This window comes from Pelecanus crispus, chromosome 8, assembly GCF_030463565.1.
Source record: "Pelecanus crispus isolate bPelCri1 chromosome 8, bPelCri1.pri, whole genome shotgun sequence".
NCBI lineage: Eukaryota > Metazoa > Chordata > Aves > Pelecaniformes > Pelecanidae > Pelecanus > Pelecanus crispus.
In genome coordinates, this window is record NC_134650.1 from 26,477,822 (window position 1) to 26,490,574 (window position 12,753).

Here is a 12,753-nt window from a genome sequence, read left to right on the forward strand (position 1 = left end):
GGCCTGAGCAAATTCAGACTCTTACCCACTCGCAGGTCAGCTGCAGATGCAACCATTTCCTAGTCCAGTGTGTTGCTTAGAATCATAGAATCATAGAATGCTTTGGGTTGGAAGGGACCTTTAGAGGTCATCTAGCCCAACCCCCCTGCAGTGAATAGGGACAGCTTTAACCAGATCAGGTTGCTCAGAGCCCCATCCAACCTGACCTTGAATGTTGCCAGGGATGGGGCCTCTACCACCTCTCTGGGCAACCTGTTCCAGTGGTTGACCACCCTCATTGTAAAAAACTTCTTTCTAATGTCTAGTCTAAATCTATTCTTCTTTAGTTTAAATCCGTTATTCCTTGTCCTGTCACAACAGGCCTTATTAAAAAGATTCTCCCCATCTTTCCTGTAGGCCCCCTTTAAGTACTGGAAGTACTGCTTATAATAACTTTTTTTTGCCTCCTTTCTCTGGACTCCCTTCTCTGTAGCATCAAGCATAACCTATCTGCTTTCACCTTCAGGGCATTTTTCAGCCCATCTCCAATCCTAACCTTTCCTCTCAGTCAGTACTGAGAGCTCAGCTCTTACATCCGATCAGTTCATGATGATGTTCCCTGCCTGTTGCTCATTTATCTAAGGACTTTGATGTTTTCTGTTGTGCATTTCACTCCAGGGAAGAGCTCTTAAGTTAATCCATAGGGCCAATTCAGCATCCTTCTGCTATTCCCTGTTCAGAGCTCTCCCTTGCCAGAAAACATAGCCACATTTTGACCACTTTTTCATAAAGGAAAAAAACCCACCAAAGCACTCTCCATTATGCAGTCTGGCTTTGTGTCTGTCCTGCCTCTGCATGTCCATACCCAGCTCTTAACTGCATAGCTTGGTAATAAAGAATAATAATAGTATAAATATAGAAAGTCTCTTCCTGTCATTCTCATTGTTAAGACGGCATAATGAGTTTCTTCTTCATGACATTCAGGGATATAAATGTCATCCCAGTACATTTGAGTTGAAAATGGTGTCTGGAAGCAGATCTCAGTGCAGCACTGCCTTTTCCTGACATTACAGACATTGTGCTATGCCATACTACAGGGCTAGAGAGGATCAGTCTGAAATAAGCCCCTCTGTTTAGGAAAGTCCCCACCAAGCTCTGAAAGCTCAGGAAATTATCCTGCAAGGCACAGTGCTTGGAGAGCTCCCTTGCATTCCTCTCTGTAGTACCCATATACTACAGGGAGGCATGGGATTGGAGACATCATAGTGTACAAAGACCATCCAAGGATATGAAAATAGAGCCTAGGTGCAGTGAAAGAGGGAGAGAGTGAGCTGTGACATGCTGACTCTACACAAGATTTTTCAGCACAGAGATGGAGTCTTGGATGCTTTGACCCAACAGACTGGGTTAACTGGAATAGTTACACTGCTTGACTTTGGCTGCTATACCATTACTAAAAAGTAATATATGCTGAGATTAAATGATCTTTGCGTTTTTCTTGCAGTAGGTCTTAGTGGACAGATGAGGCAATTCAATCACCAGTAGATTTTACTGCCTTCTTGGAGTTGGAGGTAGCTTTTAATGAAATTGATTCTCCCAAACTCAGATGATTTTATAATGCAGATTAAAGCACCAGTAGACCAAAGAAAGTTTGGTCGTAGAAGGTAAACATACTATGGGACTTGAGGAAGGGTATTGTAGCCTCCTTGCATACTGCATTTGCCAAATGTATGGTTGCAGGAGAAAAGGTGGCATGGTGGTTTGGGAGCCTGAGTCACAGAATTGCCAACTTTGTTCACTTGTCAGTTGTGTTTCTAAATTATGTCAGGAGTATTTGGCCCTTGGTATCCTCATGGGACATAACTTTTGTCTGATGCCTGGTGAAAGTAAGCAAGATGTAAATGCCAAAATACATTGTTATGAAATTGGTTACAAATCTAGTATTGCTCTCTTTCTAAAGGCCAATAACAGGCAAGATCTCAGCAGGTACTGGTGGGAAGGCCTCTCCTAAATTTTTGTGGCTAGATGAGTTTATACAAGCTGGGGATTGCAAGGTACCATTGGGAGATCTGGACTTGTGAAAGTTTAGATGTTTTATAATAAAGCAAACATCCAAATGTACATAGTTAAAAAGCACATCAGAAGAAAACAAGCTATTAAAAAACCTCCAAACCTTATCTTTTCTGTCTTTCAGGAGCAGTGGTGATTCATTAAAAGGATAGATCTAACAGAACCAGAATTATCTTAAAAACCAGCTCACAATTAACAGATAAAAGGCCAAAGTTTAGCCTGCCAGCTTCATCTCTTGGCAGTGCTTTCCATTTGGCTATTACAATGTGTCAGGGATGTCTCCTTAGCATCCCTTCTTATCTGTAGGCTGCAGGGAACAGCTTAGTGATGTTGACTGAAATTCAGAGGAGTTAAGTTTAACTATGGAGCTTGCATCTTTGGGTCTTGGAGAACCAGGTCTGTGTGAGGGATAATGAACTCCTGCTACAGCAGTAACAGAGTTGTCTTGTGGGTACAGCATGGGGTGGGGTGTAGGAGTGTAGTATTCAGTGTCTGACTTGTGCTTGGTTTCTCAGTCCTGAGAACTGAGTCCTGAACTTGGTTGGATCCTCTTCTGATAATTTAAAAATGTGAAGATCTTCTTTCTCAGGCATACCCTGAAGTCACCCTCAGGAGTGTTATTCCCATCACAGCCATCTGAGGGCAGGAGTACAAAGACAGGAGGAAGGAGTAGGAAGGTGATGGGATAGGAGGTAGTGCTGAAGTGTTGCTAGGAATCCCCTTCCTTAACTAGCAGCTTTTCTGTTCTGGCAACGTTTCTGGGAGGGGGGGGGGCAAAAAAGGGGGGGGTGGGGTGGAAATTCTGTGCCTTTACCACAGCAAGCCATGATCCCACCCAAGCATCAGCAGAGACCTGCAGCAGTCCTGGCATAACCACATAACCATCAGTGCAGATGCAGGCCCGCGTAGAGCAATCCAGTTCTGAGGCTGGTGGTGCCTTGTCTTTCCTCCTCTCTCTGAAAACTCTCAAGTCCAGCATGTAAACATTGCAGGCCCAATGCTTCTCTATTATAGTCAGCAGCAATGTTCTCACTAGTTGTAATGGGAACAGGTCATCCCCTGATTGCAGCAATATCTCCTTAATGAGCAGAAACTCCAGCAATTTCATCAGCTGTCACTACTTACGTGAACAAAGTTCAGCTTGCGCATGGCTCCAGTTGTTCTCATTATTTTTTGTGTGCACATTGCATTCTCTAATCATGGTAAAATTCTCCAGAACATGTTTTTAAGGTGACAAACTGACCACCAGCAAAGCACTAAAACCAATAACTTTTGTTTTCTAAGTGGGGCTGTACAAGAGCCATGAAGCCCAGCTGCCATTGTGCAGAAACATGTTTCGTCTGACTTGTCCCTAAGCATTAAAGCACCAAGTTTTATGTCTATCAGCCAAGAGCTGTTTACCTGGCAACAAATCATAATTGCTCATATTAAATCCAAAGTACACCAACACATTTTCGTAATTATTTCCAACACATTGCACAGACTTTGTCTGGTGGGCCAAGCAAACAAGTTACTGAGCTTGGATTACAACCCAGAGTCCTAGATTACATTCCTTGTGAATACATAGAAAACCTCCTGTTAAACTCGCCTTGATATGCTCCTGTTAATGGTGCTTCATTTAGCTAGGGATTTAATTGTTCAGGCTATAAAAGGGATACTCCTTTTGTGGCTTGTTTCCATGTCATGGTGTCACTCTAAACTGCATTCGCACTCATTCAGATTTTTCTGATTGTTCCTTTTCTTCTTAGAGCACCTTTCATTGAAATGCTGATAAAACATGCCCTTTCATAGTCTAAACCAGGATGTTACCAAGATTAAAAAATGAATTCTGCAAATTAAAGCCTAATAATTTTCTGGTGTTCGAGAAAGACTTTTGTTCTCCCTGTCTGATTTCTAGGCTGTAATCTCATTGGACCAGGTATTGCCTTGACACTTGCATCTCTTGAGGTAAGGTTTATAGGTGGCAGGAAAAGAGAGATTCCTGAGGAAGTCAGTCTCAAGTTGTGCATGCAAATAGCTCTTACCATCTCTGTGCTCTTCAAAAAACATTCTTTGGTCATATTGCTAGCAGTTGGACTCTTGAGCCTCACTGCAGAGAACTGGATGCAGCATATGGAGGAGATGACGTAATTTTATACCATAGGATCTTCTGAGGACTGGATATATTCAGAAGTGAGAGTCAGTAGCTCTGTTTCTGATCCTGTATGTTGTGTTTTTCTTCTGACTGGTTTGTTTCCTCCTTGCTTGCACAAGTGAGCTGAACTAGACTGCCAAAGGAGTATAGTCCCCAAATCTCCTACAGCAGTCCTGATATCTCTTTGTGTTGCAGCCCTTTCTCTGCTGATCCCTCCATTGGGACTCTTGGGATTGGTGACACCATGCAAGTAACAGTGGAGTTTCACCCGCTGAAGACAGGAGATCATTCCAGATCCCTGATAGTTCACTATGACACAGGTAAGTGCTGGGCACTGCATGGTGCACACTCTCTGCATCCTTCAAAATGGAGCCCTTTCTAAGCAGGATAATGTTAGGCTTGCTTTGCAGACAACCTCTCAAACCTTTTCTTTCAAAAGCTCTGCATGTTTTGGTGCTTAGAAATGAGCAGATAAGGGGCAAAGGCTGAGTCTGTCCTTGTTCTGTATGTCCCGTGCCACTGTGTTCTGGTCCATCCCTGGGGGACCCTGGTGTCAGCAAGGTGTTCTCCACCCAGCACCCCCCTGTGACAGTCATTTACCATCATTCCTTGTTGTCCCAGCCACCTTAATTACCTCTACAGGTGCACCTCCCTTGTCCTAGCTTTACCTCACATGGTGATTAGGGGATTGCTAAAGTAGATCCCATGAAAGAGGAATGAGATTTTGGAATCCTGTTTTGCTGGGAGTTGCTGAGTGGAAGAAGGAGAAATATTGATTCTCCATGGCAGTGTGCGTGTGCATATGTGAAGTTTTATTCCTAGACAATGCTATATTTGAAGTGTAACATGGGAAATGCATGTCTCTGTCAGACTCTCTCCAATGCCCACTATCTCTTACACACCTCTGTCCCATATGTGCTTCTCTGTTGTCTGGCCACAGACCCTTTTTTCTATGTTCCCCTCTACCCATCTACATTCCACACTTCACAACATCAGGACTCAAGTAGCCAGGACTTGAGGGCTCTTGGGATTTAGCAGGAAGTGCTCACTGCCTCCCAAGATAGGTGTAAAATTTATAGTAGGATATGAGAAACGAAGGTCAGGCCATAGAAATACTGTCAGCTTTATAAGTCACTTTAAGAGTAAGTGGGGGAAAACTCAAGAAAAAGGTGTGATGTCAAAATGCTTTTGTCAGCCTTGGTTCAGCAGAGGTATCTTGTGATGCTGAACAAGACACTTCCTCAGTTGTGTGAAAGCATTTGGTGTGCATTTTCTCTTGCCTGAAAGAGAGGTTTGTTTTGACCGTATTCCTGAACTTCAGTCCTGGGAAGTATGATGTCCTAATCTGGGTGCTACTGTGATGCTTTAGCCCAGCAGTGAACATGTTGTCTTGAGTTTGCAGAAGTTGTAAAGATGCTCCTATATTTTCCAAATGCTCTTTGTAGCCTTATGAGTTATCACAGCTTTGTTTAATATTTGTCAGTTAATGACATATTCACAGAGAATGGTTTATGCTCACTCAGAGCAGCTCATTGGTTTGGATAACACTTTCTTGAAAGAACTACTGAAATTTCAGATAGAGAAGCACAAAAAGTGCATCATATGTATGCATGTAGAGAATCTATAGGATAGAATTCAGAGGGCTAGATCTTTCTCTGTGGTAAATCAGGGTAAATCAGTAGTAACACTAGAGGTTAGGGCTGTAGGGTTTATACTTTGTGACTGAAAAGACTGAGTGAATAATTAGGGCCAGGATCTTCATGGCTTGCTTTGAAAACCTGAGTCTTGTTCTTACTGAAACACCTGGTTCCTCCATGGTTAATCTTTGCAAAAGTGATTTGTATGGATATGCCATGGAGATCAAACTATCTGCTGGCTCTGAGATGGGTGACCCCCCAGGATGATGTGCAGCTACCTGGGAGATGAACCCAGGATTCATTCCTGCCTGTCAGTACAACGCTGCAGTTATTTTTAAACAAACCATGGATTGAGAAGGAGAGCAAGGGAATAATTAAGGGATTATCTCTCTAGCTTTGAAGCATACAAATAAGTAAAAGGCTGCTGAGATTAATTGCTAAAGTGAAACTGAAACATTTAATCAGTCTTCAAAGCTGCTTATTGCAGGTGTAGTGCAGAGCACCAGACGATATTACCCCACCTTGCATGGCCAGCCCTGGCTAATTTGTCCTGTGCTAAGTCAGACTCCCTGTGACTTGCTTACAAAAAGCAGCTGTGTTGCTCTTTCAGAGCCACCAACAGACTGTTTATTATGAAACAGAAGTGCTAAGAGCAAAATAGCAGTTTAGGACGTTGGGAGGCATTTTCCGTGCTTTACTGTGTATCTTGTATCTTTACTGTATTGACTTGCTCAACTCACAAGTGGCAGTAGTTCTCAATGAATCATGCTGCTGTTAGTGTGACTTATGCAGGATCAGGTGATGTTACGTTGGTTTAATTTTTGCTGAAGTTGGGTTAAATCTGTCCCTAGCATTGCTTAAGCAAACACGGAGCTCTTCAGTGTGAATAAGTCACAATTTTCCCTTTTCCTATTAATTGGTTAATTTAAATTGTGCATCCTTTAGACTGTGCTGGTTAAGAATACAGGTGCTGTCCCCTGGATAGACTGTACATGTGATGGTAGTTCTGTTGCTACAAACTTTACAGATGAGTGTGAAGAAAATGTCTTTCTGCTAAAAGCATAACGATTTACAATGAAAACTTGATCTTCAGCGCTTTACATGTCCAAACTCCTCCATTTTCCCCATGCATGTGTGTCTGGGTGTGAAAAATCCCAGCCCACCCTGAAATGAAGGTGACTTGGGATGTTCTGGGCTACAGCACATCCCTATTCATCACCTTAGCATCAGATGATGGTATCGGAAGGGGTTTCTGAAGCCTGCATACCAAGCACACATACTGGTTTGGAAAGGGTTCTGCACTCAGGACCACTTGAAGGTCTGGTTGGTGGTGTGGTCCTTCCCAGGTGACTTTTAGCCCACCCCATGTGGATGTGGGAAAATAAGTTTATCGAGTAAAGTCTACTCTCAACCAAGTCAGTATTCATAAAGCTCAGGTGACTTTTAGCCCACCCCATGTGGATGTGGGAAAATAAGTTTATCGAGTAAAGTCTACTCTCAACCAAGTCAGTATTCATAAAGCTTAGATATTCTTTTAGCTCTCAAGCAGTTATCAAGTGAGATGCCCAAGCTGGTTGCCCTGAGTGCTGCTGATTGTACATCAAATCCAGTTTGCTGCAGTCATAACGTTCATTGCAACCTGACAGTATAGCACAAGCTTCGCATGGGAGGGTGAGCTTTGCTCAGGAGCACATGGTTAAAGAGATGTGTGACAGCTTCCCAGAGCTGTGCGAGAGGTGCAAAACAAACTCACCAGTCCCATAGCACCCAGAAACAATAACATCTATGGCAGATGCTCCATGCAAGTAAAGGAGGCTACCAGGGACAGGAGGTACTGGAGAGGTGCTGGGAGTTGTGGAAGGAAAATCACCTCTCTGCTCAGAGCTCCCTAAATCCTGACTCACGTTAGACTACTGTCTCCAAGAAGTATCTACTATGGTATGATGGGTGGTCTTCAAGGTGTAAGACCAGATTCTGTGCTTGTATGTGGGTGCCCATAGTGTGCATGGGGCCGTGTGGCATGTACAACATCCTTCTAGTCTAGGAGATCTGTTGTGCGGTGCTGAAAGTCCTCTGTATGAGGTTTTTTTTTCCCATCAGTCACTGCATCCCTTGGGATCCCTCTGTCAGCACAGGAAACTTCAGTAATTAGCAAAGTCTCCCTGAGCTTGTGTGTGGCTGACACTATATATTGAGATGCTTTTATTGCTGTCAGTAATAACAGTAATTATGCAGATCGCTTTCCTTCAGTGGCTCTGTGAGACTGTAACGCAGAAGCAAAAGCCTGGGGGCAGATTCTTGCCCTCTTTGAGGGGAGAGATCAGAGCCAGTACTTGTATGTGAATTTTAGGAGACAGCATATCCAAGAAGAGCCAGCCCTCAAGCAGGAATGTCTGCTCCATTACTGTCCTGTCTCCCCTTTGTGCAGAGCCCCAGAAAGCAGCTTCCCCAGAAGAAGAGGTAACATGTGGCTCAGGAATAGTTCTCAGTGTTTAGTCCTGCTGGAAGCCTCCAGCCTCATGCTAAAAGCCTGCTGAGGGACCATCTGGGTATTTGGCAGATTAATACCCTGTTTTCCCTTGACTTCCTACACAACTTACAGGAGGGCTGACAGTTCCTGAGCAGGAGCTCTCCTGAAGCAAATACCAGCTTGTTTGCTCTGGATGACAGACCCAGGCTCAGAGCATCCTTTGTGGCTCTGCACACCTAGGGCAAGGAAGGGAGAGCTCAGCCTCAGCTCCTTGAGAAGGTGGTAGAGGCCCCATCCCTGGCAACATTCAAGGTCAGGTTGGATGGGGCTCTGAGCAACCTGATCTAATTAAAGCTGTCCCTCCTCACTGCAGGGGGGTTGGGCTAGATGACCTCTAAAGGTCCCTTCCAACCCAAAGCATTCTATGATTCTATGATTAATTACTTCAAGGGCAGGTAGAAGATGCGGGCAGCGTCTGCCTCTAGCACTGTAGCTGTCAATCAGGTTGAGCTTTCCTGCACTGGGTTAGTTACTGTCCCCATAGGAAGTGGATGAAGTAATGTCTCCCCTCCTGAGCCCTGGGGAGCAAAACTTGCTCTCTGCCAAATTCGGGTTATTCCTGTATGGGAGAAGAGAGCAGCTAAATATGTTTCTTCAGTGCAGCACACTAGGAGCACCAGAGAGCTACCATGATGTGTGGTTTAGGTTGACCAGTATCTGCCTGTGTGAACTGCCTCTATGGCCGCTAGCCATACTAGTGTCTGGAGCGAGCAGGATTAGCAGATCTGTGATCTTCCCCTTCCTTTGAGCCCGCACAAACGCTTGTAGGATAGATGTGATTTCCTTAGGGCAATGTAAGAAGCAAAAAAACCAAAAAAACTTTCCTGGTTAGATCTCAAAGAACTGAATGGGAATTGCTCTTAGTGTGGCAGCAATGCTCAGGGTTACAGGGGGGTATCAGAGGTGGATCTAGGTCTTCTACCCTACAGAGGATACCCTGACCCACTGCCCTGAGATGCCTCTGTCCTTGGTCTGCAGCAGCAGAAGCCGCTGGAGCTGCAAGTGATAACTGCCAGCTTGAGAAAACACTGTCATTTAATCTCAAATGGGGAAAATGAGGCATGAGATCACTGGAAAAATTAAGGCATATTTAAAACCGACTAATTAGGGAGCTGACGTGGAGCTCTTTAGTCACCCGTGGAATGACAGCGAGTTTGACGTGATATATTAGAGCCATTTGGGTTTGGCAAAGATGATGGGTAACTACAGGACTGGGTGTGCTTGACTGGCAGCAGGAGAAGCAAAGTCTGTGCATCTTGGCTGCAGTGGTGATAAACTGTAGTAGAGGCTACATAGCATTGCAAATGGGCCAGGGGAATTGTCAACTGTGTTAGTGACTGTTCCACTCCTGTGTGAATCAGCGTGAGGTTGCCAGCTGGGAACGTAAACATGTCAGGACACAGAATCCCTTTCTTCACATAAAACTGATGCTGGGTTTAGCTGAATCGGCTTACTTCAGTAAATGAGGCCACCCTGCAAGGGCTTGGCAGTGTGTTAGTTATCACTGTGCACATGCAGGAAACCCATTAAATCCCAGCCCTGGTTGTTCGTTGTTGTTTGAGGCTGAACATGTGACTGTAGCATGGATGTGCCAGCACCTCTGAACATCTCAGCTACCCACAAGGATAAAGCATCTGAGAAAAGTACTGCCTTGCTGTGATACTAATCTGTGTTTTTGTGTAGACTTTGGAGAACATGACCACCTTTGCATAGCTCTGTTCTCTTTCCTTGTAAGAACCACCTTTCTACCAAGGGTCTTGTCATCTGTCTTGCAAGGTTGGCATTGGCAATCAATGGTGTCCAGGAACTTGTTTGAAAATGAAATGAAAATCCTATTGATTTAGTCTCTAGATCAAACCTTGTCCCTTCTCTTTTTTCTTTGTAAATCCACTGATGGATATGGATAGGCAGCAGGGTTTAACTGAAGTTTAGCCCTTGTGTTCCATTTTACATTCCTGAGATCACTCAAGTTGCTGAGTGCTCTCAATTTGTACTGACTTCAGCCAGAATGGAGGAAGCTCAATACTTGCCTGAGCAAACTCACTACCTCATTATATATTTATCTGAGTCATCCCTGTATTGTGCAGGATACCAGGGTGGGAATACTGAAACCATTTTCCAGTTTTAATCTTAGTCTTGTGTGAGTATTTATAGGGGCTCTGATGTTGCTGTGAGTAGCATTAAGTTACTGTTGAGCTAAATTCATGGCAACAGATGCTGAGCTTCTGATTGCCACCACTGTGTGCCATTGCTGTTCACCTCTGTAGTTGTTCATCTTCATGTAATTCTCCATTCCTTCAACACCACACAGATTTATAGTAGCTTCTTACAAGTGCTAAGAGTTGGGAAAATCTTCTGCTTCCTAAGCAGCAGCCTCTTTTGACTCTGAAGCTTTGCTGTGGTGCACTGATGCAGTTTTTTTTTAGTTTGTGTTTAGTGCTGGCAGATGTCTAGAAACTTACTTTATTCTGTGAGTTTATAAAGAAGATCTTGTTTCCCATGTTATTCTAAGGTGTAAGCCAGACTCTGATGCTGCAGCTATTATAAGAGTCTTCTCTAGCTTTTCTTGGACCATCTGGCATTTAAAAAACTTTGCAAAGGGATTTTTCTTTCTGCTTGTTGCAGGTGGTGAGTGCAGGTTGTGCTTTTCTTCCTTTGCTTGTGAGAATTCCCAGTAGTGTGGCTGGTTTCTGACTGACTTTTATGTTCTTGTGTGTATCCTTCAAAGCGATGGGGACTAGGTGAGTGGAGGGAGGCATGTATTGTAGGCAAAAAAAGGTGTAAATAGGAGTTTGTGCAATTATATGTTGACTTTGCATCTTAACAGGAGCAGCCCTGCAACAGACCAAGGATTGGTAACTAATACTTCATACAACTGATTGGTTATAGGCTTTTATAGTCCAAATTATGGGTGAGTCTAATTGGTTTCCAAAGTGTTTGTTTATGTCAAAACAGCTAATATGTAACAACTGTTTCCTGTCTTTGTTCCCTTTTTCTAGAACTGCTTGCAATAATGATTATTTTTATACTGTTTCAGATAAGGTTGTTCTACTTCTTGCAGACAGAGTATGGCCTTTGTCCCCTCTCCAGGGCCTTGTGTTTCAAGACAGATGGTCCATCACTTTGAGGGTAGATGAAGAGGAATTAAGTTTGTGCTTCCTTTGTGCTTGGGTTTTTTTTGCACAGTTTTATAGCTCCACAACTGTATAACACTCCTCCTGACAAAAACCCTGCTAAAGCAACCCCACGGAGTTGACTGCAAGAGCACAGACTGTGGGGGGTGTGCTAGGAGGGTCATTTGGAAGTTAAAAATCTCCTTTTGGCTGTTTTGTTCATCCTCAGGTATGCACAGAAACAGACTTCCATGTGATGCTGTATATCCCATTTTTAGCACATGAAAGATTTCTGGAAGAATATGCTTTTCACCTCTGCAGGTCATCCTTGACTGCAGGTTGTCTATCATCGGTGGAAATCTCTAATATGTTCTTAAGTGTCATTTACTCCGGATGTGTTTCAGGGCAGAACTGCCCATTCATTAGCCTCCTTTCCTTGTGGATCAATCAGCATCTGCTGAGAAGAAGAAGAGCAGCTTGAAGGGTGATTGATTTATGAAGTGGTATGTTGGGCATGTCTTTGCCAGGCAATCAGAATGAAAGTTCCTGCACTGTTTTTCCCGTGGGCCAAAAGCAATGCTTCAGCCAGTCAGGTACCCCAGTGTGTCATTGCTGTAGTAGCAATAATGATTAAAAATAGCCTGCGGCATCCTGGGTACGTGGCAGCGCTGTCTTTCATCATCTGATGGTTTCATTGTCCTTTTCAATGCATTCTGCGAAGCTCCTTCGCACTGGGCAGAACAAAGCCTCTGTGCTGGCTCCCTGATATTCCTGTACTGGAGTATTTCATCCTATAACAAGGCAAACAGATCTTTCTGAGCACAGTGCAGAGAAGGTAATGGGGAGTACTTTGGGTGCTCTGTTACAGATGGATGCACAACAAGGAGCCTATTTGATTAACATTGAGATGACTTTTAATGTGCAAGAGAGCTGTCTGAAGAGCCTGCAACCTGTCCCATAGACCACTGCTGGCTGGTCACTGCTTTCCATATCCCTATTCATCCCCGTCTGTTGTCTTACGGTTCCTTGCAATGTCTTTGGGGTAGAGACCCCCTTCTTGCGATGTGCTGCATGGGCTCAGTGGGTGCTTTGCTGAGGCCTGGGCCACGCTGGGGACTTCTGGCCATTGACAGCAATAACTGTGGCAACAGTAATGATTTGGATGCTCTGAGCTTTGTTGTAGCCTGGGAATGATTCTTTAGAAACACCTGGGTTAGCAGCAGCAGTTATTTAGTGGTGAGGCTTATGAACAAGCTGCTCTTAGGGCTGGAGTAAATAGCATGATGATTT

General features: G+C 44.0%; 1 protein-coding gene across 1 annotated transcript in view; it reads left to right on the top strand.

The window, feature by feature from the left end:
• Positions 1-12,753, top strand: part of HYDIN (HYDIN axonemal central pair apparatus protein) — a 153,238-nt gene that overhangs the window by 17,619 nt on the left and 122,866 nt on the right. The window contains exon 6 of the mRNA XM_075714834.1: positions 4,379-4,503. Coding sequence (XP_075570949.1) covers positions 4,379-4,503 — 125 coding nt within the window. The remainder of the gene's footprint in view (positions 1-4,378; positions 4,504-12,753) is intronic.